Source organism: Pungitius pungitius, chromosome 7 (genome assembly GCF_949316345.1).
Source record: "Pungitius pungitius chromosome 7, fPunPun2.1, whole genome shotgun sequence".
NCBI lineage: Eukaryota > Metazoa > Chordata > Actinopteri > Perciformes > Gasterosteidae > Pungitius > Pungitius pungitius.
In genome coordinates, this window is record NC_084906.1 from 20,192,495 (window position 1) to 20,219,462 (window position 26,968).

Below are 26,968 nucleotides of genomic sequence, written 5' to 3' on the forward strand. Positions count from 1 at the left end.
AGACCTGCAACTCTTGGCTTATTTGTGAAGGTCATGCTGGTTATTAGGACGGAGAGAGTTCTCCTTTGGAGTGAAAAGCTTGATGCAGAATGATGAGGGAGTGAGCTTATTCCGGCCATGATGCATAACAGTGTTCCCTCGGGGTGATGGCGGGGTGAACTCTCCCCGTCCTCGCCCACAGCTGTTTTGTCAGGTTGTCGCTCGGTTTGCGTTTGAGTAACCACTGAACTCCGTGTCATCTGCTTTCCATTTAGCAGTTTTCAGCATTTAAGGACTCCCAAAGCCCGAGTGGGAAAGATTGTGTAAACCAATTCTGACCCGTTTGTGAAGAGACGGCTTTATCAATGATCATCATCAATAAGGCCGTCAGAGCTTGTTGTGGACGGTGTTCATCCTCAACCAGCACGACCTTCACTTTGTTCCTATAGTTATTAGGGCCGGGACGTGATTAAAAATATTAATCTAATTAATTCGAGGCTTTGTAATTAATTAATTGAAATTAATCGCTTTTTTTTTTTTACTTTTTATTTTGAAATTAATCGCATTTTAATTGCATAAATATTTGACCTGAGAACTAAGTAATTTTTTTCACATGGATTTTTATTTTTGTTCAACCATGTGGACTTAGTTACCCTGGTCCTTAATTTTAAATTAAACAAACAGTGACACTGTGAATCATCGTGAGTTCGTGTGTCAAACGTGTTTATTTCTTCCGGGATTTATTCTCCACTCAGCTGAGGAGGACCTTCAGACTGGATTAGCTCCATAGGGGAGTCGGTATGGATCCTCTCAATTCACACGCGGGCATCAGCACACATGTTGAAAAAAGTGAAATAAGGATCACAGCATAAAAGTAGTGAAATCAACTAGGGCTTTATTAGAAATGCCATTATATGACTTTACTTGACCTGCAATTCTATTATAACGGTATGGAACGGTTGTGGATTCCAGCCTGAGAATCTATGAGAATTGAGGTTGGATTCAAAAGCATCAACAGGTGTGTGGTGGAACAGTGCAGGGGGATAGCAGGAAGGCTGAAGTGTGGAGGATCCTCAGTTCAAACCTGCTCTCTCAGAAGGAGGGTTTGGTTGCAGTCAGGGCTTCAAACTGTAAACTATGAAACAGTTTTGAGGTTTAGTAAACAATCCCAAGGTCTAATAGGAGAAACGGACACAATGAGGCATGTGCTTGAATAGCACAAGGGAACAACTGAAGGCCTGCAGGCTCCAACCTGCTGTCTGAGGTTGTGGGTTCATGCCCCTTCATGCAGACATCACTTCTGCTTTGAAAGAGTTTTGAGGTTTGAGTAGCAGTCTCAAGGTTAAATAGGAGAAACAGAAATTTAATTTGTGCATGGTGAGGTAGTGCAGCACAAGAGCTGAGGAGCTACTGTCCTTACCCTGTAGGTTGTGGGTTCAAGCCCAGTTTTGGGTTTGAGCCTTTGGCTTTACTTCAGGTTTGAGTAGCAATCTCAAGGTTAAATACAACAAACAAAGGGTTGGTTAGTGTGTGGTGAAGTAGCACAGTGGAAGAGCTGCTGCCACAAGCCTGCACTGCATTTGAAGGTTGTGGGTTCAAGCCCAGTCTTGGTTTTGAGCCTTTGGCTTTACTTCAGGTTTGAGTAGCAATCTCAAGGTTAAATACAACAAACAAATCATCGTTTAGTGTGTGGTGAAGTAGCACAGTGGAAGAGCTGCTGCCGCAAGTCTGCCCTGCATTTGAAGGTTGTGGGTTCAAGCCCAGATGTGGAAATAGAATTTAAAAGAGTTTAACTCACATGCTCAAGGTTAAATAGGAGAATCAAAGTTGCCAAAATGTGACCAGGACTGGTAGTGTAGGGGTGCAAGCTAGAGCCCAGAAGCCAGTGGGTTCAAATCCCGCTCCTGCCAAGTCTTGAGCACACTACCGTGGAGGTAGTAGTGGGGGCATTGTCCCCACTGGTTGTTTCAGAGAAGTGAACCCTGGGGGTTATGCAGAAACACAAGGCGCGTTCACTTGAGTTATGATGGCATTGTCAAGAATGATAAAGAATCTTTTGAAAGATGAATTGCATGTTAATTGCTTTAGCACTTATTAGCCATGCTACGTAACCTATAGGGTTCCACCTTTTTGACGTGAGAGAAGGCCGGATGAGTCAGTAAAGATGAGCAGATGTGTCTCATTCAGTGGTCACACTGACATGAAACTTATTACAGCCTCTGAGGGCATTTTTCAAGACAATCACATGTTTGTCTACTTCAGGGCATCCTGTGGACAACCTTAAACTGACAGTCTGGCACAGGGTGTAGATTTGTTTACCCTCCAATTCTCTGTTACATTCAAATTCAACTCACTTGTGCCTTTACCAATGCAGGAAGGATGAATAGCATGGTTGATCCTCCAAGATGCACCAATATCCCATTATGATTTTTTATAAATGTCAGTTACCTAAAACTAAAAAAGGATTTAGGAAGAGCCACCATGTCCCCTGAGTGTTGAACCCAGATAAGGTTAAAGTACAGAAATTTGGGACATTTGGCATTAGTGACAGGGACGTGTAGGTTGCTCCATCTAAGATCATTCCAGTCATGTCATGGGAAAAAAATATTGTGAAAAAAGTCGAAATATGTAGGGTCAAAAAAGAAAAGTTTTTTTTTAAATAATAGGTAAAAAATTATTATAAAAAATATATGTAAGGTCAATATATATATATATATATATAATATATATATATTATTAGGGCAGGGACTCGATTAAAAATATGAATCTAATTAGAGGCTTTGTAATTAATTAATCAAAATGAATCACATTTTAATTGCATGAATATTTGACCTGAGAACAGTGAAAAGTAATTTATTTCACATGGATTGTTATTTTAGAAATAGCATATTTAGAAATATAGTACTTTCAGAAATTCAGGTAGCCTATAGCTAAGTAGACCTTCTGTAAACTATGTTTTTTTAAGTAGACCAATACTTTCAAGTACATTCAGAACATTGGTTATTTTTTCAGACGTGGACTTAGTTACTAGCTGCTAAAACACTTAGCAGTGTTTTGCGTTGAGGTGATACTTGAGGCTCGATGTGAATTCCTTGTTGCACAGCTTGCACACAACCATGCTCTTATCGACGCTTCCATCCGTGTGTTTATTATAATAAGATTTCCCACTCACGGGGCCACCCGACACGGTCTCGTCAGCTTCTTCGTTCATGTTCACTGTGGTTTGTTGTTGTCTGAAGTCATGAACGCTAGTTGGTGCTCCAGTATAATCGGTCCTCCGAAACTCATCCAGTGAGAAACGTTCCGCGGTGCAAAAAATAAGTGCGTAAAAAATGTTTAATGTGTTATTTTTTGTGTAATTAATTAATCTTAACTCACATTGTAATTAATTAATCGTAATTAACGCGGTAAAGTCCCGGCCCTAATAGTTATATATAAAAGTTTAAATTCTTGGTCATGTTAGTGTACATTTTTTTTCCATAATTCAAATGGCTGCTTGGCACATCTTTTGAAGCTTTTATTAAGTAGAAAGTGGTACCAAATGTTCTTAAAGGAAAAGGTGAAACTGAGCGAAAGCAGAAACATCACAACCGTTATTGTTCATGTTCACGTGAATTATAAATGATGCTCAGCGCACCTGTACAATAAATACAGGTGATATTAATCCATTCCACGTCTCAGCATCTTCTACACTAAATGTGGTAAAAATCATTGCGTTTACATGCCATCATTGTGTACATAGTACAATTGTTAATATATTACATTTATAGAACAATCTACATCTGTCTTATTTAATCACTGCGCTTCAGTCTGATTGACGCTTTTCATTCAGGGGGAAAATTTGGGAATCTCAGGAAAACACATTAACATTAACATTTAAAGATGAAATCCCTTTCACTGGATACTGCGGTTCCTTTAAAATGTCACAGTGAGGGAAACGCTTGTGAGTGACAGGTGTCCTCCGAAATCAAGTCAGAGTCATACGATTCATCAGGAAAACATTTGTAAACAGATGTGATTGTCAAACGGGTGAGACCAGAGGTACCACCTGGAATAACACCAGTCACACCAGTAGAGGCCACCAGTAGCACCATGAACAGCGTTACGGACTGGGACCTTTTCGGGGAGACTTCCCTTGGATCAACTCTTGTGAGGACAAAAAGACTTTTGTGACTTTTCTGGACATCGGGCTCAGAGTTCTGCTCAAAGCTCCCGTTGCTCTGGTCCCTGTTGCTGTTTTTTTGCGTTTTAGTCGTTTCTTTCCCCCAAATGATGGCCGCTGTGCACCATTAAGTCCCCCTGTGATCTGATCGTTGGGGGTAACATGTATTGACATTTAAAATTTACAGCGGGGCAAACGTCTCCTTGGATGGATCACATGTTCCAGCCAAGTCCGATGTGGGTGGCCAGCAGGTAGCACATGCCGATCATGCAGGTCATGATCATCATTGGGAATCCTAACCTGTGGGGGTAAAAAAGGGAAATGACAGGTTAGTGTTGGTGGATGGTAGAAGGGAACGTGTTTCATTTACCAATGCTGGCTGATCCACAGACGGTTCTTAAAGTCATAACCAGGCGGGAACCCCCACGTTGCAGGATTTAACGCTGCATTCTCTCTGATGTCCACCAGGGGGGGCGACTCCTCTGGTTTCATAGAAGTCTTTTATACACATGAGTTGATAGCTTGAACAAAACTCATGGTAGTAGTTAGTTCATAGAGAATTATGAATATTATCATATGTGAATAGTGATAAAAGAGCAGAACAGTTCTCCTTCTGTAATCTAATCTAGCAGTGACCCCTGGCAGGGAAGTGACCACGTCAAACCAGACTGCCAGGTTTTGGGGTTCCTCAGTCAGCGTCATAGATTAAATGTGGCCCTAGATGACTCCGGACCTGTTGGAAGAATTTAAATCTCTATCGGAGCAGGAAGGAAACTTTTAAAACGGCTGAAAAAGGAAGATAATTAATATCACTAAAATGATCACTTAGATCAGATGTGATTACTAGTGTGAGACCCGAAAATAACTCTAAACATACTGTTGATGGTTCACACGATTGGCCATTAACTGCTAATCTTCCAATTGAGATGAAAGACAAAGGGATAACAGCGAGTTGTTTCCAATGCATGGCCGGTTGTCATGACGACGGTCAATGAGCCGTTTGTTTGGAGTCAGATCTATTCTTAACAACAGGCATTCTTCTATTGTGTTAGCATTGACATCCGTGATTCTTTTACTACCAAATTATGACTTTTTGGACGTTGATTGAAGTAGATTTGTGTAAATAAACCTGATAACTCAGGTTAGCAAAGCCTCATACAGCACATGCGTTTAGTACGCAATGAAGTCATGTGGTAAGGCGTGGAGTGCTCATTGGTGGACAATCATTTCAGAATGTGTTTCATTGAGTTGAAATTCCTAATTTGTGAAGAAAATTATCAATAAACAAATGAGAGCAAGGCGGAAACATGTTGGCCAAAATGAAAGTGTGACAAGCTTCACGTGTGATGTCAGCATTACTGACAGTGAATGTGGCCAAAAGCTGAGCTTTAATTACACATCCCCCAATTGGCCAATTAGAGGCGGTATTGCTCAAGCTCCATGTTCCGGATATTTCTGACAGCTGAAGAAAGTTAAATGTTTGGGGGGTTTCGTGGGGGTTGAGGCCCTTGATGTTATTGGCTGAGAGTTGTCTGATCAAACGAGAAGAGTTGCTGTTCTCTCGTACAAGTTCCTTTGAGCTAATTCAGATGCCTATTTTAAGATGACCTTTTATAAGCCCGCATGTATCAGGTCTTCTTGGAGAAGCTTCTGCTCACAGAAAGTCCAGAGGACCTCAAATGTGTAAATGTGTACACAGTAAATGTGTGCATGTCTGTTGATGTATTACTCTTTATCGCCTAAATTAGTTCTTTAAACAGTATTTATACATGTATAAAATTATGCAGTTTATATTTAATATGCATGTGGAAATGTCATGTTAAAAGTTAATGAGGGATTAATGAGGCTAGTCGAGCACTTAGGCTCATTAATAATGATTTCAGCCCGGCGTGACGGAGTCACACCTTTTTGAGTGGCAAACTGAACTGAGCTGCAAAGGTCAGGTGATTATCATTTGTATTTACACATCAAAGGTTTAAAACCGGATGTGAATAATGAGGGAAACCTCGGAGAAAAAATCTCTAATAAAAGGGAAAAGTCGGACGTGTCAGCCGGCTAAACAAAGATTTGTCATTTTCCGACAATCCTGACCTTCTACTTCCCGTAATTGAGAGGGTTTTTGCCATTTGCCACTGAAACGGTTTGAGAGAGAAGAGACGTTTGCCTTTTGATCAAATTTGCAATTAACTCCATATTTCTACATTTACAATAATAACTCGGTGATGAGTGTTGAGTGACAGAGTGAATATAAGTGAGTGGATGTTGTCGTTGTGACGTCTAAATCGTGTATTGTAAGAACTAAAACTAGAGACTGAGACCATAAACCCATATCAATGTCAATCAATCAATAAATCAAGAGAGAAGTAGAGTCATTTCCTCATAGACGTCTATGGGAGCAGAGGATTCGCCCCCTGCTGGTCACTACACAGAAGTAGAGTCATTTCCTCATTGACGTCTATGGGAGCAGAGGAGTTGCCCCCTGCTGGTCACTACACAGAAGTAGAGTCATTTCCTCATAGACGTCTATGGGAGCAGAGGATTCGCCCCCTGCTGGTCACTACACAGAAGTAGAGTCATTTCCTCATTGACGTCTATGGGAGCAGAGGAGTTGCCCCCTGCTGGTCACTACACAGAAGTAGTCATTTCCTCATAGACGTCTATGGGAGCAGAGGAGTCGCCCCCTGCTGGTCACTACACAGAAGTAGAGTCATTTCCTCATAGACGTCTATGGGAGCAGAGGAGTCGCCCCCTGCTGGTCACTACACAGAATGCAGCTTTAACACAAGAAGCTTTGACTTCACTTTTCACTTCGCGGCCAAGTTTGAAACTATTAAAAAGCAAAAGAGATTAAAGTTGTATTGTGAGAGCTTGTAAACGGATCTTTTTTACATAGTGTTGTTGTTGAATTCTTTTCATTTTCCTCAAGAATTTAAGATGAAACAGGGAGAATAACCGATGTGCAGACCCATTCAGTAAGCATTCCTTTAAATATTCCATCAACATGAGACCAGTACTGCTTTTATTCTTTGATGAATGAATGCCAACTATAAGATGGATGGGGTCTCTAACCTCTTCTCACAATCAGACAGCTCACCTCCACTCGAGTGCGTCTCTTTACGCGACGGGACAGAGGGCAGATGAGAAATCTGCCGCAGTAGGGCACGAGGTTCACCTCGTCAAAGAACACTTTATAATCCACCACTTGGATTGAAATTGTCCGTGATGGGTTCTGATTGCTGTCGCACAGGCTTTGTTTGGATGAACCAGCCAGTCGCTGCAGGCTGACACACCCGAAATATTCCTCAAATAACCCCCCCCCCCCCTCAATAAGATACAGTAACGATGTGCCAATGAGACCTTGAAGGCATCCTGTCGACATCCAAATGGCCCCTCGACTAACGAGTGAGTCAGTGTGCCAATCAACCCGACTGAGAACGACTTCAGAACAACGTTTAACGATGGCAGGTGGACAGTTCTCAGACAGACGACCCCCCCCCAGCAGAGACCCTTTGCCACAGAAAGGCAATTCCAGGCTTAACAGTAGATAACGGCGGATAACCGTGAACACGGCTGCAGTGTGAGAGGAGCGGAGTTCTAATCCCTTCCAGTGAGATCAGAATTAGAACCAACTGTTTTCCACTCATTACATCTTTTGCAATGACAGAGCATGACTGAATCCCTCTGTAATTGTGCATTTGTTTTTTCTTTACAACACTAACGCCGTTGTAATCTCACTTCCTGCTTTAGACGAGGTGGAGAATCCTGAGCAATCAACCCCAACATTTCCAATAACTCTGGTCTAAAAGTCAAAACAAATAACATAATGAAAGAAGTCATTTCCAAAATTCCCGTGTTTTTACTCAATGGAATATTCTGCTTTAATCTATTTTTGTTACCGTTGAGCCTCTCAAAAACTAATCTAGTTCATCGTTTTGTTCGGTTGGAGGATTTTCTATTCATGACGCGATAAGACGCGCTGACAGACAAAAGATTTAAATGTAAAAATAAGTCTGAAATCCCACCGCTGGAGTGGAAGGAAGAAGCAAAGAAACAAAGACACTAAATGTTCAAAGGAGGGCAGAAAAAAAGGGGGGCCGCTCGTCCACGAGAGGACTCTCCATCAGCTCAGTGATCGATTCCTGTCACTCGGTGCAGTGGGAACGTTCCCCGGTGACCTCGGCGCGGCCCTTTGGTTTCAGACGCCGCTTCCAATAACAAACGTCCCGCTGTGACACAGAGACGGCAGCTTGGTCGCCGGCAGGAGACGTTCAGATCTCATCTGCTGAGGGCCTGGACCCCCCCCCCCCCCCTCCCCGTGGAGAGGCCTCGCTTCCAGATCCCTCGGGATGCTCTCTGGCGACCCAACCCTCGTTTGATGGTCGTTGACATGCGAGCGGGGGGAGAGAAAAGCAACAAGGACGGGGGGGGGGGGGGGGGGGATGCGGGGGGGAGCTCACCTGAAGAACTCGATGAAGGAGAAGCCGTAGCCGTGCTGCTCGGCGATGCCGGCGCACACCACGTTGGCCGAGGCTCCGATCAACGTGCCGTTCCCTGCACAGACGGGGAAGCAGGAAGATGTATATAATATAATATATAATATGGGAAATGCATTGAAAACGATGGTTTCTGCGTCAGGGGCTGGGGGGGTCGCTTGCTAGTGCAGACGAGCAAACCCGTGCTTTAGTGAAGATGCACGACTGAGACTCCTGCTTAAAGAGTTCTTCTCAAAATCCTCCTTCCACCATGGAGGTCTTCCTTTATGGGTTCAGGGTCATTTAAGTTTCCCTTCAGCGTCGGATTAAAAGCGGTTTTAAAAGAGGTTTCTGTCCCGCTGTCCACAGGAAGACATTTAAACTGTGGCTTTAGATCCTGAGGTTTGCTCCTCAAACACCGTCAAAGGTTTAACTTGAGAATGTCTGCAATGTTATCACTTCTTTTGCCACTGTTTTACATTCGTCTCCACAGCTGTTTGTCATGCGTTTGTTCTGTTACAAACGTGTTGGATGGTCACAGTAAAATAACACGCCATTTTGAAGCCCAAAGGAGACGTAGGAGACAACATCCACGCACCGTTCTGAGGTCTCAAAAAGGTGTCAGCGTCGGAGGAGGGAAGCATCGGAGCGGTTGATTCAAACACAATGACGGGCCCTCTCACCCCCTCACCCCCTGGGGGCCCCATCCTTCTCTCAGATACCAGTAAGTAAGATAATTGCGTTGTTTCTCGGGTCTGCATCTCCCTCTTTGAGGCCGTGACACCCAGCGGAGATGTTTACACGGTGGGTTTGGTCACATGTCCACGCGGCTCTATTCCTTTCACGTCTCTCTCTAAACCATCACTGTTAAATAAAAACACGTTGTTGTTACCCCCGAGACAGGCCCCCATGGCCAAGGCGTAGATGAGAGGTTTCACCGGTAGGTTCACGTCCGCGTCCTGACTCAGGTTGATGAGAACTGGAATCTGAAAGTACAGAGAAGGACGGGAAATTATTCAAAATATCCACCGACAAACCTGAAGACTGTTGGATTATGGTTTGTGCACAGCAACCTCTCTATACATGAACATATATACATTATACAGTGTATATATGGTGAACTGTGTGAGTATATACAGTATATATATGTAAATATATGAGACCAAATGCTCTCTGTAACTAGAGACTCACGTTTAGCAACTAAACATACTCCCAAAACTGTCAAACTACCCCTTTTTAAATAATTACATTTAAAAGAGCCTCTAAAATGATATTTTCTCCGCTCAAGTCCACTGTGACAATCAAACGGAGGCGGTTTGAAGTGTCCTTTTATCGGGGGAATAAATTGAGCTCTGAGGAAAGGACGTCTTCAAAAGCCTGGGACGCACTGGTTGAAGAGTCAAAACTCCTGCTGTTTAATTCATGCGAGCTACGACTCGTCCTGTCAGCCGCTGGTCTCACTGTCATTCCAACACAGCGCCTGTCACAAACATTGATCTCTGTCTATTGATCGTTGTAACAGAATTAATTGAAGTAAGTTGACAGCTACAGTGTATAATTCATAAGGTGTCTGGGAGCAGGACGGAACCAGAAGGGCAGCAGTAACGCAGTCAGTGTCTCACCATGGTGGCAGTGAAGGGAATGTTGTCGATGAGAGAAGACGCCAGAGCCGAGACCCACATGACCAGGATGATGGCTATGGCCAAGCGCTGGTCCTCTGGCACCGCCTGAGAGGGGACATCACAGCGGCGTTATGACGCACTGATCCACACGCACTGATCCACACGCACTGATCCACACACACACACAGATCCACACACACGCACTGATCCACACACACACACAGATCCACACACACACACTGATCCACACACACACACTGATCCACACGCACACTGATCCACACACACACACTGATCCACACACACACACTGATCCACACGCACACTGATCCACACACACACACTGATCCACACGCACACTGATCCACACGCACACTGATCCACACACACACACTGATCCACACGCACACTGATCCACACGCACACTGATCCACACGCACACTGATCCACACGCACACTGATCCACACACGCACACTGATCCACACGCACTGATCCACACACACACACTGATCCACACACACACACTGATCCACACGCACTGATCCACACACACACACTGATCCACACACACACACTGATCCACACGCACACTGATCCACACACACACACTGATCCACACGCACTGATCCACACACACACACTGATCCACACACACACTGATCCACACGCACACTGATCCACACACACACTGATCCACACACACACACTGATCCACACGCACTAATCCACACGCACACTGATCCACACACACACACTGATCCACACGCACACTGATCCACACACACACACACTGATCCACACGCACTGATCCACACACACACACTGATCCACACACACACTGATCCACACGCACACTGATCCACACACACACTGATCCACACACACACTGATCCACACACACACACTGATCCACACGCACTAATCCACACGCACACTGATCCACACACACACACTGATCCACACACACACACTGATCCACACACGCACACTGATCCACACACACACACACTGATCCACACGCACTGATCCACACACACACTGAGCCACACGCACACTGATCCACACGCACTAATCCACACACACACTGATCCACACGCACACTGATCCACACGCACACTGATCCACACACACTGATCCACACACACACTGATCGACACACACACTGATCGACACACACACTGATCCACACGCACTGATCCACACGCACACACTGATCCACACGCACTGATCCACACGCACACACTGATCGACACACACACTGATCCACACGCACACACTGATCCACACGCACACACTGATCCACACGCACACTGATCCACACGCGCACCGATCCACACGCGCACCGATCCACACGCGCACCGATCCACACGCGCACTGATCCACACACACCGATCCACACGCACACTGATCCACACGCACACCGATCCACACACACTGATCCACACACACTGATCCACACGCACACTGATCCACGCACACTGATCCACACGCACACTGATCCACACGCACACTGATCCACACGCACACTGATCCACACGCACACTGATCCACACGCACACTGATCCACACGCACACTGATCCACGCGCACTGATCCACACGCACTGATCCACACGCACACTGATCCACACGCACACTGATCCACACGCACTGATCCACACACACACACTGATCCACACGCACACTGATCCACACGCACACTGATCCACACACACTGATCCACACACACACACTGATCCACACGCACACTGATCCACGCACACTGATCCACACGCACTGATCCACACGCACACTGATCCACACGCACTGATCCACACGCACTGATCCACACGCACACTGATCCACACGCACACTGATCCACACGCACACTGATCCACACGCACACTGATCCACGCGCACTGATCCACACGCACTGATCCACACGCACACTGATCCACACGCACACTGATCCACACGCACTGATCCACACACACACACTGATCCACACGCACACTGATCCACACGCACACTGATCCACACACACTGATCCACACACACACACTGATCCACACGCACACTGATCCACGCACACTGATCCACACGCACTGATCCACACGCACACTGATCCACACGCACTGATCCACACGCACTGATCCACACGCACACTGATCCACACGCACACTGATCCACACGCACACTGATCCACACGCACATCATTCCACGAGGCGCTTTGCCTCTTTTGTTTGTTCTTGCTCTGTGCTTCTCCTCCCTGATCCTCGAGATGAATTTTTAGGAGCTGGGATTTCCTTCGAGATGGAGCCGGAGGAGTCGAGGCGGCATAGGGGGGTGTGTGTGTGTGTGTGTGTGTGTGGGGGGGGGGGGGGGGGGGGGGGGGTGGTGCTGTGCACTTCTGCCCGGCACGCGGCAGGCGACAAACCCACAAATAGCGCGGCACCTGTCATGTGTGATTATCGGCCTCCTGGAGGCCCGCTGCCTAAACGCGAGCTGACGCCTCTATTACTGCAGCAATCCCCACACGGGCGCCGAAGATGACCTCTGACCCCTTCCGGCCGCCGGCGGGACCCAGATGCAGACGAAAGAAATTCAACCGCGCTGAGCGACAAGGATCAATATGCATGAAACGCAATATCACATCACCTGTGCACAATTATCAATCATTGTGTGGAGCCCACGAGGGACGATTGTTTCTTCTTGAGATTCAAAGGGGGGGGGAAACTCACTTTAATAAGCAGCGCTGTCTGTTCTCCGACGTAGTCGATGAGCTGCAGCTGGGCTAAAGCCTGGAAGACCAAGAGGAGATTAAAATGGGAAACAAGAGAATTAGCTATAGGCGGGATTGAACCGTGAGAAGAAAAGCAATTGTTTCTTTATTTAGACGGATCCGTCCTTGCTGTGGGGGTTGACACGGAGAGCAGGGGCACTGGGGGGTTTGTCCCTGCTCTCTGATAAATACTTTCATGGTTTAATGTGCAGACAACAAACCAGTTTTCCTCCTGGTTGTAAACCGACTCATTGATGTCAGAAAAGCATCTGGTTTTACTATAATATATCTTTGTCACAGTTTTGTGACTTGTGTTTTCAAAACAGATCATTATCCCCTCTCAAATATCTATTTTATGTTAATAAATACACATTTTACAAGATTACATTTCATGACATGATCATTTACTTTCTCCTAATACTAATTTTTATTGACCAGAACCTGAACGTATCATATTCATCAATTTAATGCAAAGACATGTATAGACTGTGTCAGAAGCACATATGACACACGTGTCGTAGTTGAAACACCTACTTTATTGACCTTGTTTGGTTTCAAATGTGTTGAAATCAGCCTGAAACAGAACCTGCGCGTTAAATACCTCCATCAAGACGAAGAGGCCGGCGAAGAAGAGCAACGTGGCCCACTCCACCCGATGCAAGATGATCTCGAAATCCTGGATGTCGGCCAGAACCAGGAGCCAGAGGGCACCGAGGATAGCGATCCAGCCTGAGAGGAAGATCAAAAAACACCACGTGACACCTCAGTAAGAAAACACACGCCCCTACATGGCTCACTTACTTTAATTCTTTGTTTTATTTCTGCTGTGAAGTCAGTGATCAGGAAAAATGTCATGCAAATACAGTGTAAAAATGAAAAAGACAGAAATCCTTACCAGATAAGATAATATTTGTTTCAGCCTTGAACTCATAATAGTAATTTAATGTACATATTACTCTGTGATAATCATGTCCTGAGAGGACAAAGGAGTGCTTTACAGATAAATATTTCTTTTACCAACATTCTTGCTGATCATAATGGGTCAATATTCATTCATTTCCTTACTTGTTGTCCTTTAAATGTCAAAAACAAATTAATCATAAACCTCATGTGTTTTCAATATATCTTGCACAAATTTGTACTAGAATAAATGTCTTATTAACCGCTCTAAAGATCTATGATTCCTTCAAGCAACAGGGGAGAAAAATAATAGACTGAAATATGTCATTTCTGATTTTCACACTACATTGATATTTCTTTGAGCGGCTTCCTGCATAGAGCGAAAAGCCAGTAACAGATAACAAACCCAAAAGCTCTCCAATCAAAAAGAGCTTTCACTCAAAGCAGTTTATGATTGACTCGTCTTTGCAAGTACAAGCGTCTGAGACAGGAAAAGTGCTGCAAGAAGGTACAAAGAAGAAAGAAAATGGGAACCAGGCCCAAGAGATTTGTGCTCTGTCTCAACTATATTATACATGTATGCCTAACAACGTAGCCTAACAACGTAGCCTAACAACGTAGCCTAACAACATAGCGTACCAACCTAGCGTAATAACGTAGCTTAACAACCTAGCGTAATAACGTAGCTTAACAAGGTAGCGTAACAACCTAGCGTAATAACGTTGCGTAACGACCTAGCGTAATAACGTAGCCTAACAACCTAGCGTAATAACGTAGCGTAACAACCTAGCGTAATAATGTAGCGTAACAACCTAGCGTAATAACCGAGCGTAAAAAACTAGCGTAATAATGTAGCCTAACAATGTATGATTTGTTTGCTATATTCCGGATCTTTTACAGATCGAACCCCTGTACAGGTATCAATAAAGTTTTATCCACACCACAGTTGTAGCTCACATGACCCACAACCAAACGAGCAGCTTATAATCAGACTGAAACTAAATCGCACCGTGTAAGTAAATTAAACTTTAATGACTTAAACAGGTGTGAGCGAACAGTGCGGCCCGACTGTGACCTGTTCGCATAAACGAGAGCCGTGTTTGGACAGGCATCCCTCCGCAGGGAGCAACAACACGCTGCTGGGGGGTCATTCCCATTCAATAAATGTCACAGAGAGGCCACCTGAGCGGCAGCTGTAATTAACTGAGCATGATTGGTGGCTGAGAGGCCTCAGCAGCGATGACGGGAGGGGGGTCCAAACAGCCATCTTTATTTAGTGAGTCGTGTTAGCAATAATGAGACGTTGTTAAGGTAATCCAGACACACACATTAGAGATACAAACCTCAACCCAACGCACAAATTCACATTTATGAACAAGCAGAACATGTGCAAGCAGGCTGGTGACATCTAATCGCATTCCTACCGGTGCATTTTGATTCTGTAACAGAATAAAGCCACACGCTGCAGCGATATGTCGTTGTCTCATCATTGCCTTCTTTCAGAGGTTTCATTTTTATTGGTCACTGTCTGCAACTCTCCATTGTTGCACAGGAAAATATAAAAAAAGGAGACTTGAAAACACAACTTTAGATGAAACGGGCATCCGGTACTTTCGTCTGAGCTGCATTTATCACCACAGGTTTTAAATTGCAGCACATGAACAGATGCAAAGTGTCGGGTGTGAATGCAGCTCAGCATCCATGTAATCGGTCGGATGCTTTTGTTTGGGCTCATCAAACGTGGCGAGGACAGAAGAAGAAGCTGCGTTTCATAATTACATGACCGGGGGAGGGCGGGAGGAGGAGAGGGAGGGGAGAGGGGGGGGGGGGGCGCAGCAGTGCTCACCGAGCTCCAGATGAATGCTGGGGACGAAGGAGTTGAGAAAGAACATGAAGATGACCACAGCGAGGACGGACACGCACTTCACCAGCAGCACCGTGTCGGTTATCCTGTGCTGGGGGGGGGGGGGACGGGGGACAGGGGACAGGGGACAAAGCGCGTTGATGGTGGTGCACGCTGACGAAGACGAGGCCGACGTTGTTACTGAGAGGAGGTCGATGCAGCGAGACGTTTGGCGGCTCACCTTCTTCTGCAGTTCCTGGATGTTTTGCTCCCAGTTCTTGTCCTCTTGAGAAATTTGACTGTTGAATTCAGCCACATTTCATTTGTGTTAGAAGCAGAAAACATTCCATCACAGACTCTTTGAATAGCCTCTGTCTCTGTTTACAGGTACTTGTTTTGTTTCAGTCTTTCCCGGTAATATAGAATTATGTTTGTACTATAATTTGCTTTTCTGAAAAACATCTGTAACTATTGGATTTTCTCGAGCTTTTACTTCCTCCATTGTCTTAAAACAAAATGTGTTTAACCAATGAAATCATCTCAAAGACAGTCACTTCATCATTATTCATGTAATATTTGAGTCTCCTAAATAGTTCATCATTTCTTGAAAACAAAGCGTGACATTTTTGACCAAATCCGACTCCATGTTGCGTTTTCTAACCACGAGGAGGTGTCTCACACTCAAAGACAAGGCGGCAAACGGGGAATAGAACCGTCCCTGAGCCGCGCTTCCGGGGTCTTCCCCTCACCTGTGGAAGGTCTTCATCATCTTGCGGAGCAGACTCTCCAGGTTGAAGACCTTTTGCATCAGGAGGCACTTCACAGCCGTCTCCTCTCGGCTGGCGGGGTTGATGCGCTGAGCCGTCTGCCTCCAGACCAGAATCTCGTGCTTGAGTTCTGCAGAAGAGAGAGAGTTCAGCGTCTGTTGATCTCACCTCCTCCGGCTGGAAGAAGAGATGCAGCCTGCAGGGAGGTTGCTGAAGGTCCTTGATGGCTTCTAACCGGCACAGCGGTAGAATAAAGAACTTTGGTGGTCCCCGTTTTAATGCTCGCGTGCGGAGGATGGCTCGGTCTTACTCTGGACAGCGTGGAAATAATAAGATTATCTGTCTTTTAATGGATACATCATTATTAATACATTAGTTATAAATACACACATAGAAAAGAACTGCAGTGCTATTGATAAGCAGTAAGTAGAAGGATAAATGGATTAATAAGTGCATTCTGCTTTCTATCATGACTAATAGAGAGCAGAATACGCATGCTAATGAATATGCACACTATAATATAAAGTGTTATTGCTTGTACTAAGATGTAAATTGAGCTATGAAATGCTAAAAATAGCAGGTTACTTATTGCATTACAGAGGGCTCGTCTGTGACATGAATCACCTCCTGAGAACAATAACTATGAGGCGCTGCGTCTCTCCTCTGTGGAGGTGGCACTGGCCCACAGCGCGCTAACACGCTTCATACTAGTCATCCAGAGATTGTTCCTCATCCGCAGCGATGCCGCAATTTACGTGATGACGCCCTCTGGTCTTCACCCACCGACGATTTCAATGGACTCTTTGTTGTAGAGCTTTTTGTTCCAGTAGAGCAGCCGCAGGAAGGGGAAGGAGGTGAGGAGGACGAGGCATATCCCCAGGAACATGTAGCCGGTGAAACTGGCAAAGTCGATCCCCTGCGAGAGGAAGAACGGAGACGTTTCATTCAGACAGCGAGGAGAAAGAGAATTATCTGGTATGACAGAGAGCATCAGGTTCAAACTGCTCATTGTCTCTACTCAGCTATTTATAGGCAAAGAATGGAGGCGTTCAGGTGCATTCAGAAGATTGTGCTTGAGTTTACGGTTGAGAGACGTCTGTGATGATGACATGAAAAATGTAGGCGGTGATAACGGCCTCCTCCAGATGTTTTCATCACCTCACTTCCTGTTGTTCAAAGATGGCCATTTTAAAAGTTCAGAAGATCCAAAGCGGAGGTACGCAAGATGCGTCCCAAAAAACATGAGCATAGACGTCTGGTTCTGGTTCCAAACACGAAACAAACAGCCCCCCCAACGAACAGCCCCCCCCCCTCCTTTGTCACAAACACACACACTGATGGGGGGACGTTGAGGGGGGGGTTCAACACAAACAAGCAGGCATGCAAACAACATGAGCCGTCCTTATCGAGAGTCCAGACATGACGTCCCGGCAGCGCGAACTGAACAACTTGCCCTGCAGGACGCGTGTTTTCAGGAGGGACAGTTTGAGGTGTGAGGGACAGTTTGAGGTGTGAGGGACAGTTTGAGGTGTGAGGGACAGTTTGAGGTGTGAGGGACAGCATCAGCAACAGTAATCATTGGGCTAAAAATAGCACCGAGTCCACTTTAACACAGCAGCCTCCTTGGAATCAGATCGCATTTCGCCTTCTCCCTCTTCTGTTTTGACATGTTCAATTAATCTGATTTATGAGAGCGCCGGCAGAAAATATAAATTGGTTTCCCCGCCACCGAGTCTCGATTCGCTGCCGGGAGCACCAGCATGTCTGAGGGTCAAAGGTCACGGTGCACAGCGTGTACATCGCATCTCACACACAGAAGATTCAACCCACTGACTGTTGTGTGCGTGCAGCTCAAATTTCCTCGTCCTCGGACCACATCTGCGTCCAGCTGTGCAGCTCCCTACCTCTTTGCGCAGGTCCTGGTTGGACACTATGATCACGTTGGGCGGGTCTCCCACCGCTGTGGCGGCGCCTCCGATGTTGGTGAAGATCACTTCTGCGATCAGGACGTGCCGGGGGTCCAGATTAAGCACCTCGCACAACCTGCGTGGAAAGTGAGACGGGAAAGACCGTCAGCCCCGACGGGAGGGTGAAACCCTTTGACCTTTGACCCTTTGGATGAGCGGGATTCACGGCCTGCTGGTCTGACCCCGAATTAGAGCCCAGTTTCACTCTGACGCTCTCAGTGCAGCCAAATACCAGCTGTAACCCCCCCCCCCCCAATACCCTGGGAACATAATAATGGTAAAGAGCCGTAACGAGGGACACGCATAATGAGGGGGGTGGGGGGGGGCATTCCAGCTGATACGACAGGAAATTACAGCTCCTTAATTGTACTTCCTCTGTTCCAAATCTGCAATATATTGAGGGTTATTTTTAGAGACGTTGTGATCCGTTAAATGATCAAATTAAACACTCAATAAAGTGTGATTAATGGAGACCAATAAAGTGTATTAAACGTAGCGAGGTTAGAAACAAATAACCAGCAAATACTATTAGAAATAAAACCTCAAAACGAGGTTTTAGGAGCCGACTACCTGATGGTGACCGGGGTGAAGAGCATCATCGTGGTCACGTTGTCCAGGAAGGCCGAGAGGATGGCGGCGATGAGGCAGAGGATGAAGATCATCGGCCACACTTTTCCTCTGGACAGCTGGTAGGCCTTCAGGGGGACGACAGGGGACGGAGGTCAAAGGCCGAGGCCGTCGATGAGAGGCGGGAGAATGAGTTTTGGGGTCGGTAGAAATGGCAGAAACACAAATGAACGTGTAGAAGCACTGAAAATGGAATGGAATGTTCATAATATGTCCCCTCAAGTGCTTAAAGGAGAGTGAAAAGACAAAAGTCTCCATGGTGGTTTATCTTCTCCGTCGCCGTGGAGACGGGCTCCTGAGTGATATCAGCATCCCAAAGGGTACGCATGCACACGGGGTACAAGCGAGGGGTCACTGAGCCGGCGCAGCGCACGCTTCTTTTTGCTCACCTTCACGGCGCAGTAATCAAAGAAGCCCGTCTCTGAGAAGATGGCCACCAGCACCATCTGGGACAAAAACACCAAACATCTCTCTTCATGTCACGCTGCAGGGTGGAGCTCACGCAGGATTCTTTCTCACTTTAATATCAACGTAAAGTAGACGTTATGTTTCATCTTAAAGTAAATGAATCCGTAGTTTAAGCCTGTTTGTGTGTGTGTGTGTGTGTGTGTGTGTGTGTGTGTGTGTGTGTGTTAACCCTTTAACCCTAATGTCAGAATATCTAAATATACACATAAGAGTCTCACCATGCCAAAGAGAAGAGCCAGCGTCTCGTAGTCGATCCACTCGACCACGGTGACCAGGCTGGGCCGCTGGGGGGTGGGGGGGGGGGGGGGGGGGTAAGAGGGGTTCATACGTTAATGTCACATCCGTTCATTGTTCCCAGAGATTACAGGTTGATTATTTGGAAGCTGACTCACATCTCCGATGATGGCCAGAGCGGCCAAAGCTGCCAGAGATCCCAGCATGGCGGCCAGAGTGCGATGCACCACCTGATTCAAAGATCCAACACCAGGCATAAATACTAATACTTTCATTTCATATTGTGATCTATGTTTTTGGATTCTACGGTTTTGAACTTGTGTTCATCTCATGGAGATCTCGGTGTGTTTTTCTTTCATTTTTGTTTCCTTCTGTCTGAACATCAAGAAATGCGGGGGTCAAAGGTGATCTCACAGACGCCGTCTCATGTTTGATGCATCGTGGTTATTAAAAGATGAGCGCGGCGTGCTATCACACATCCGAGCTGCCCCTCTGACACTCACACAGACTGGTGCCTTCAATGCTAAATGAGCACTGAGCTCATTCGTAGAGGAATGAACGCATGAATCCCAAACACTGGCTCCGGACCCCCCCCCCCCCCCCCCCCCGGGTGGGTCGCAGCAGGTAACCTCTGGATGGTCAATGCCACCATTGAAAAGTAATGAGAGTGTTCACCTCGAAGATGATGAGCACGTAGACGCCGGTCAGGATGACCGCAGCGATGGCCACCTGCGTCTCCACGGTGACGTAGAGCGACTGGTGGGTCATGGACAGCGGCACCACCTCGTTGTCCGGCAGGAAGGCCTGGAACGTGATGACGATGGGGTCACTGGGGGGGGGAGACGAGGGCAGACGCAATCACCAGCGTGGTTTTATGTGAATGGAAATGTGGAAACGTTTGTATTTATATTATGACATCACTTACTCAGCAACAATGGATCTAATCACTCAAGTCTCTTTTTGTGGATGCAGATTCTATAATAATGTCTAAAGACACTACAAAGACACATAAACTACAAATATACAAAGACACTACAAATAGACACATAAACTACAAATATACAAAGAAACTACAAATAGACATAAAAAACTACAAATAGACGTTAAAAAACTACAAATAGACACAAAAGAACTACAAATAGACACAAAAGAACTACAAATAGACGTAAAGAAACTACAAATAGACGAAATTTACAGCTGCCCAATGAAACATTAAAGATAAATTGAATATGAATTATGAGGAAGTGTAAAAGCTATATTTTTCTAAATGTGTAAATGTTTTTTACACTGAAAAAATGAGAAACAACAAAAAAGACAACAGCTGCAAAGAGACTAAACCAAAATAAATAACTAAGAAAACAATTACAAAGTGAACCAAACCACTAAAAAGAGACACAAAGAAATAACGAGCTTTACAGCTTTATAAAGGAGCCCAAAAAGCTTAAATGAAATATGAAAATTGGGGAAAAAAGAATCTTCCTTGTGTGGAGTTCACAAAGTCTCTTAAAGTCTGAATGAACTGAGATGAAAGTACCTGCTGAGCATCTCAAAGGTTTTGGTCAGCAGGATCTGGTCGCTGCGTTCCGCGTGCAGAGGGATGCTCCAGTTATAGATCACCTGCAGCACCACAGCCACGAGGTCACAGGTGAAGACCAGGAAGACCGAGGATGACGAGGATGATGATGCTGACGTACCTGCTGAGTCCTCCTCCTCCGCTGCCCCGCCTGCTCCGTCTGCTCCACCTGGACCAGGATGTAGTCCTGGTCTTGGAGGTCCACCTTGCCGCGGGTGAAGGGCCCGCCCACCTGCAGCTTGAGCAGAGCGTTGTCTCGGAAGTCCGTCAGGTTGACGGCTGAGGCGCCGCGGGGTCAAGGGTCAACGCTGTGCTTGTGTGCGAGAGGTCACACGTTCATCTGAAATCACCTTTTTAGACGAGACCCGTTTCAACTTTTTCAAAACACCAATATTTCAATATTTAGTGTTTTTTTATGACATTTCAAACAACATATTTGGCCTAATCATTTTTGACTTTTTTTCACTTATTTTTCATGAAATTTTCATTGAAAATATTTTCATTAATTGATGATTAATTCTCAATGTTCTATCTTTTTGTGGCTGTTTTGACAAGTTTCGGGTCGTCGGTCAGAATTCACGTTGCATCTCCCCGTCTTCATTTCGGGTCGTTGGAATTTGCTCCGTTTGTGTTTGTGTTCATTCAAAGTCTCTTTGTGATCATTTGTTAACAACATCTAGTTAGTCCGACCCCCCCCCCCCCCCATTCAGGCCTCAGCGACCCATCCACAGATCCTCTCCTTGTCTGTTTGAAGGGCGCTGGAAGCCTGAGGAAAGGATACAGAAGCTGTCTGAGGGGGACACGGCCAGCAGCCTGGTGGGGTTGTCTCTGTCGGGGTACATGCTGAAGAAGAGCTGCAAGCACAACACAGGGAACACGCCCATTCTACCTCACCACATATGTACGTGTTCAATAAGCTCCAAACAGGTTACACCTTAACACGCGGAGGCAATGAGGTGCGTACATGGGGAGTTATTATTGGACTTACGCTGCAGAGGACAACGATAGTAAACATTGTGGCAATTTTAGAAACTCTGAAGCAGCACCTGAAAAGACAGAAGAAATAAAATAGAATGACATAAAACTTAACTTAACTTATTTATTCCAGTGGTTTCTAGCACAGGGTCGCAAAATAGTGTTCTGTAATTAGCACAAACCTCTTTTATTGTTTCGTTTTAAGCATTGTATCCTTTTACCACCTTTGATCTCTAAAATATATACAAAGCGAGAAGGAGTCCCTCTTTACACCATCTACACTAAACTACTTTGTTCTTCATGCTCTGGTTAATGTAGATTTTGTGTCTAATTTCCTACATCACAACTTACGGTTAACATTTAATACTTTGCTTTAGATTCCTCCTAAATTCAGTTGCATGTTGTGTATCTGTCAGATAAAACATATATATATATATATATATATAGTTGTTTGGTATAACACAGGTGTATCATAGTAAGAAATCGGTCTCACATAACACATCTGTATCACATGTGTGCGGCTCACTTCACGCTGCTGGTGAAACGGGGGCTGAGGTTGAGGCTGTCCAGCGGGTCGCTCTTCTCCAAAGAGCTGGACGGGGAGGCGGACAGACTGGTGACCTCGCTGCCCAGCCGGTACCTCCTCTCCAGGTCCAGCGAGCCGCCGTCCCAAGGCTCCTCCCCCCCGACGAAGCCGGGGTCATGTAGGGTCATGTAGGTCATGCTAGGGGGCGAAAAAGAGGGGAGAAAAAGAGGGGCGCTACGTCAGGACGCGTGATGTGTGTGATGCCCGAGCATCCCATAATACCCATAATGCCACCTGTTGCATCCCGTTATTAGTTCATTATTTTACCACATTCACCTGAAATGTCTGTTAATCAATGAAAAGACAAATAAAAGCCTTTGATATATTGAAATGAATTAAAAAACACAAAATGATTGTTTTACAATTGTTTTTATGTTAATTATGGGATGCTTTGGGGCTCCGATCAATAACCTAAAAAGTGAGAAACGAACCCGTCGTCTTGAGAGAATCTCAGCAGAGGCGACCTCTCCGTCAGGCTGGACGAGGCCGGTTTCCCTCTGAAGATGTTCACCACGAACCTGTGGGTCAACACACAAGATAAAAGGCTTTTCTAAGGACATCCTTTTGGTGAACTTTGACCCCTTTGATGCTCCCAGCTAGAGCATCACACACACACACACACACACACACACACACACACACACGTTGTGTAGCAGAATTCACAGGAAGCTTTAAACTAAATGCACAAAGCAAAAAATCCCTGGATTTAATCCCAGTAACGTCAAACCCACGGGTTTGAGATTAGCAGCCCCCCCCCCCCTCCCCTCCCCCCCTTTGACCTGCACATGTGGTTCAGACACAGCAGAGACAACGAGGGGGGAACACACAACAAATGACTCAGGAACACACACTTTCACCTAATTGAAGAACATTTTGACCTACGTTGAGAAAGTTGCTCAGTGACACGTTTAGCAGATGAAGATCTGTTCAGCTTCCTTTTAGCTCGGTTTTGTATGAAAATACACATAAAAATGTAAAATGCTTCATAAGACTTCATGTAAAGTGCTGCACAATGACAACATTAAAGTCTTTGTGGGGGGGGAGACGTCTTCTTTCAACTCAACAAATGCAGCTTTCCCGCCAACAGCACTGATAAATAATAATAATAATAATGACAAAGCGCCTCCTACCCGTCGTCCGGCCGGACGAAGCCGTCGGCGTGGAGGACGCAGCCCGACGGCTTCTGAGCGTCTCTCCCCTCCGAGATGCCCTGCAGCAGACGCAGCTCCCCGAAGCCCTGAGCCGACGCCGGAGACATCTCCACCTCCGCTTGGTTCTCCAGATACATGCTGGGGCTGGTGGAGGAGGGGGGGGGGGGGGGGGGGGGGGGTAAGATATCAGCACAAGCTCAACATGCAAACCTGGACTCCAGTGAGATGGTCTCTTTATTTTTGCTCTGTTTTTGGTCTCCACCAGTTACAGCCACAACAACGAGCTGAACGTCGCTAAAGCACTAAATAGGACTAAAAAGGAGCCCCAGAGTCAGGTGACCCAAGTCCGTGAGAGCGTCATGTGACCCGTTTGTAGTGTGAACATATCGATGAAGCACTGCCCGATTTGAATGAGTCATTAACAGCTTCTCTGCCGTCTTCAAGCTCTCCTTCAACGACGCCAGACTCCATTCACAAAAGCATTGATTTTACAGAGTTACTCGCTTGTGGAATCATGTGACCCCGAACGCCACAACACCACCCGACCGCCAGATGGAGGCAGCACCAGGGCCTCAGAGTTCTGAGAAAAAGGAGCTGCTTGTGAAGGCCGTCTGGTTGTCTTTGGACGGAGTGGAGATGGTTTTAACGTCTGGACACCACTGAGGAACACGGAGGGACACGGAGGGACACGGAGGGACACGGAGGGACCGGGAGCTTCCCTTTCGTGGTGGAGCCGGAGGCCCTGAGGACGTCCGTCCTCCCTTTGAATGTAAAATCGGCGTGAGGTCAGCGGAGGGGGTCAGGGGAGGCGGACGTCGCGCCCCCCCCCCTTCGGCGGGCAGGACGCATCGTGGGATTAGCGCTCACGTGAAAAGGCGGCGGGGGAACTCGTGACTGCGGTAATTCCTCCGTGAGGAGCGGGGCTCTGGACCCCGGAGGGGAGGAGGTACGTCCCGCGCGCTGGTCCTCCCCCAGAAGCCCCGGGACACACATGACCACGTGACCCCCGTGACGGCAGCTTTACGGTCTGACGCACAGAATCAAACATTTTTTAATTCTTCAGTGAGGCACAAACGATTCTCCGAGTGCGGCGCTTTTCAAAATAAGGGCCCGCTGTCCCTCGCACGGCGCCCGAGGCGGCAGAAGAACGGGCCTTTTCATTCACAAGTGACCATGAAGACAAACTGCTTTGCTAATTTCTCCGTCGCTTTTCCTTCAACAAACAAAGTGCAGAAGGATTTCATGCGTCGTTTCCATTTTGAGTGACAGGTAATGTTTGAAAATAAAAAACATAAAAATACAGATGCTGCTATAAAGTCATCTCTCCGTCTAGTTTGGTTTTTCCCATTTAAGCCTTTTTATGCTTAACCCTTCTGTACTATTGTGTAAATCATTACCATTATGAATGATAAGTACAAATAGTTGAAATACCAGTTCATTTAGCGTCTTACTGGGGTTAAGCTCTCTAATGAAGTGAAGCCGTGTTTGGGCTTAATTCCTAAAAAGCCTAAAACAAAGCGCACGCTGTGACGGAGCAGGAATGTGAAGCTGCTGCCTTCACGTCAAATTCAAACCTTTATTTTGGCGAGTGGACTTACCTTTAAAGATGTTTCAGATGATGATGATGATGATGATGATCAAAGGGAAGAGGAGGACAGCGATGACGATGATGGTGAGGATGAGTTTGGGAATTCAAACAATAAACATCCCAAAAAAAAAAAAAAGACAGAAAGCAGGAGGACAATCCTGAGAAAGTGCTGCTGATGCTGCACTGAGAGGAAGACGAGGTGATGCTTCTCCTCTTCGTCGTCCCTGCTGCGAGGAGGCGAGCCGTCTGAGAGGAGGAGGAGTGGCCCAGTCTGCTCTGCACTAACAGGAGAACTTACACAACTTACAACCTCCCCCCCCCCCCCCCCCCCCCCCACACCCACACACACACACACACACACACACACACATCTAAATGTTGCAATTTTAATGAATTATCAGCCTTTTTTTCTAAGTAGATCAGAGAAAGAGAAAGATATTAGAGTATTAGATAATATAATAGCTCCACTTCACAGATTTATGGTGTAGAAGGTCAGAAGGGTCAAAGAGCTTCAAGGAAAACAAGCCCCCCCCCATGACCCCCCGAGTGCTTCAGCAGCTTTACGATGTTTCTCTTCTGTCATGAACACAACTTTTACATCCCAGCAGCAAAGAATGGAGCGCGAGGGGGGGGGGGGGGTGTCCTTAGAACCCCCCCCCCCCACCACTAAACCCTCGCCTGTCCAAAAAATTAATGAATGAATGATCCTTGATGGGGACCAGGGAGGACAATGCTTCCCATTGAGGGTGGGGGGGGGGGGGGGGTCACCTGTTCTTCCCTGACGCCTGAGCGAGGAGAGCATGCCCGGGGGGGGCGGAGGGGGGGTGGAGGGGCATCACACTGGGTCTTGTGGGATGACGATCACATGCAGGACGAGAGGAGAGTGAGGCACCGCGGGACACTCTGATGAATGAGTCCCTCTCTGAGAGGTCATGTGACCTCGCCGTCATCCACCTCCTGAGGTGCGCCGGTCACCTGGTCAGGGGGGGGGGGGCGACGGGGGGAAGAAAAAGTTGAACCTTTAGCTGCTTTTGACGAGTTTTATTCACGAAGCATCTTATAGAATAAAACTGTTGCTGCAGCACATTTCCTGCAGGGGGAGGAGTCTCCGTTATTCCCAGAAACAAGAAGCTTTCTTTTTTTCCCAGAGTTCAAAGCAGACGCAGGACCATCACGCTCTTTTGTCTTCCTGCCTCATGCAGTCACATGATGCTGCTGCTGCTGAGAGCCTCCGTCTGGACACACACACACACACACACACACACACACACACACACACACACACACACACACA

At 46.3% G+C, this 26,968-nt stretch overlaps 1 protein-coding gene across 1 annotated transcript; it reads right to left on the reverse strand.

The window, feature by feature from the left end:
* Positions 1–3,481: 3,481 nt before the first annotated feature.
* Positions 3,482–25,949, reverse strand: oca2 (oculocutaneous albinism II). The gene is made up of 24 exons (XM_037470722.2): positions 25,685–25,949; positions 24,066–24,230; positions 23,367–23,453; positions 22,876–23,073; positions 22,363–22,420; positions 22,156–22,228; positions 21,496–21,653; positions 21,336–21,418; positions 20,477–20,630; positions 19,960–20,031; positions 19,786–19,851; positions 19,489–19,545; positions 19,043–19,167; positions 18,410–18,548; positions 17,289–17,421; positions 16,488–16,635; positions 15,980–16,037; positions 15,742–15,850; positions 13,597–13,724; positions 12,955–13,014; positions 10,236–10,340; positions 9,506–9,599; positions 8,599–8,692; positions 3,482–4,441 (listed from the first exon to the last, which is right to left on the reverse strand). Exons 2-24 carry the CDS (start codon positions 24,221–24,223, stop codon positions 4,354–4,356), a joined length of 2,445 nt encoding a protein of 814 aa, XP_037326619.1. The 5' UTR covers positions 24,224–24,230; positions 25,685–25,949; the 3' UTR covers positions 3,482–4,353.
* Between the last annotated feature and the right edge of the window lie 1,019 nt (positions 25,950–26,968).

Coding starts and splice junctions, on each gene's coding strand:
- oca2 (XM_037470722.2), bottom strand. CDS start 24,223: ATGTATCTGGAGAACCAAGCGGAGGTGGAGATGTCTCCGGCGTCGGCT. Junction 21,419..21,495: donor GGAGGAGGAGGACTCAGCAG/GTACGTCAGCAT, acceptor GTGGTGCTGCAG/GTGATCTATAACTGGAGCAT. Junction 10,341..12,954: donor AGACAGCGCTGCTTATTAAA/GTGAGTTTCCCC, acceptor GTCCCCTCTCAG/GCGGTGCCAGAGGACCAGCG.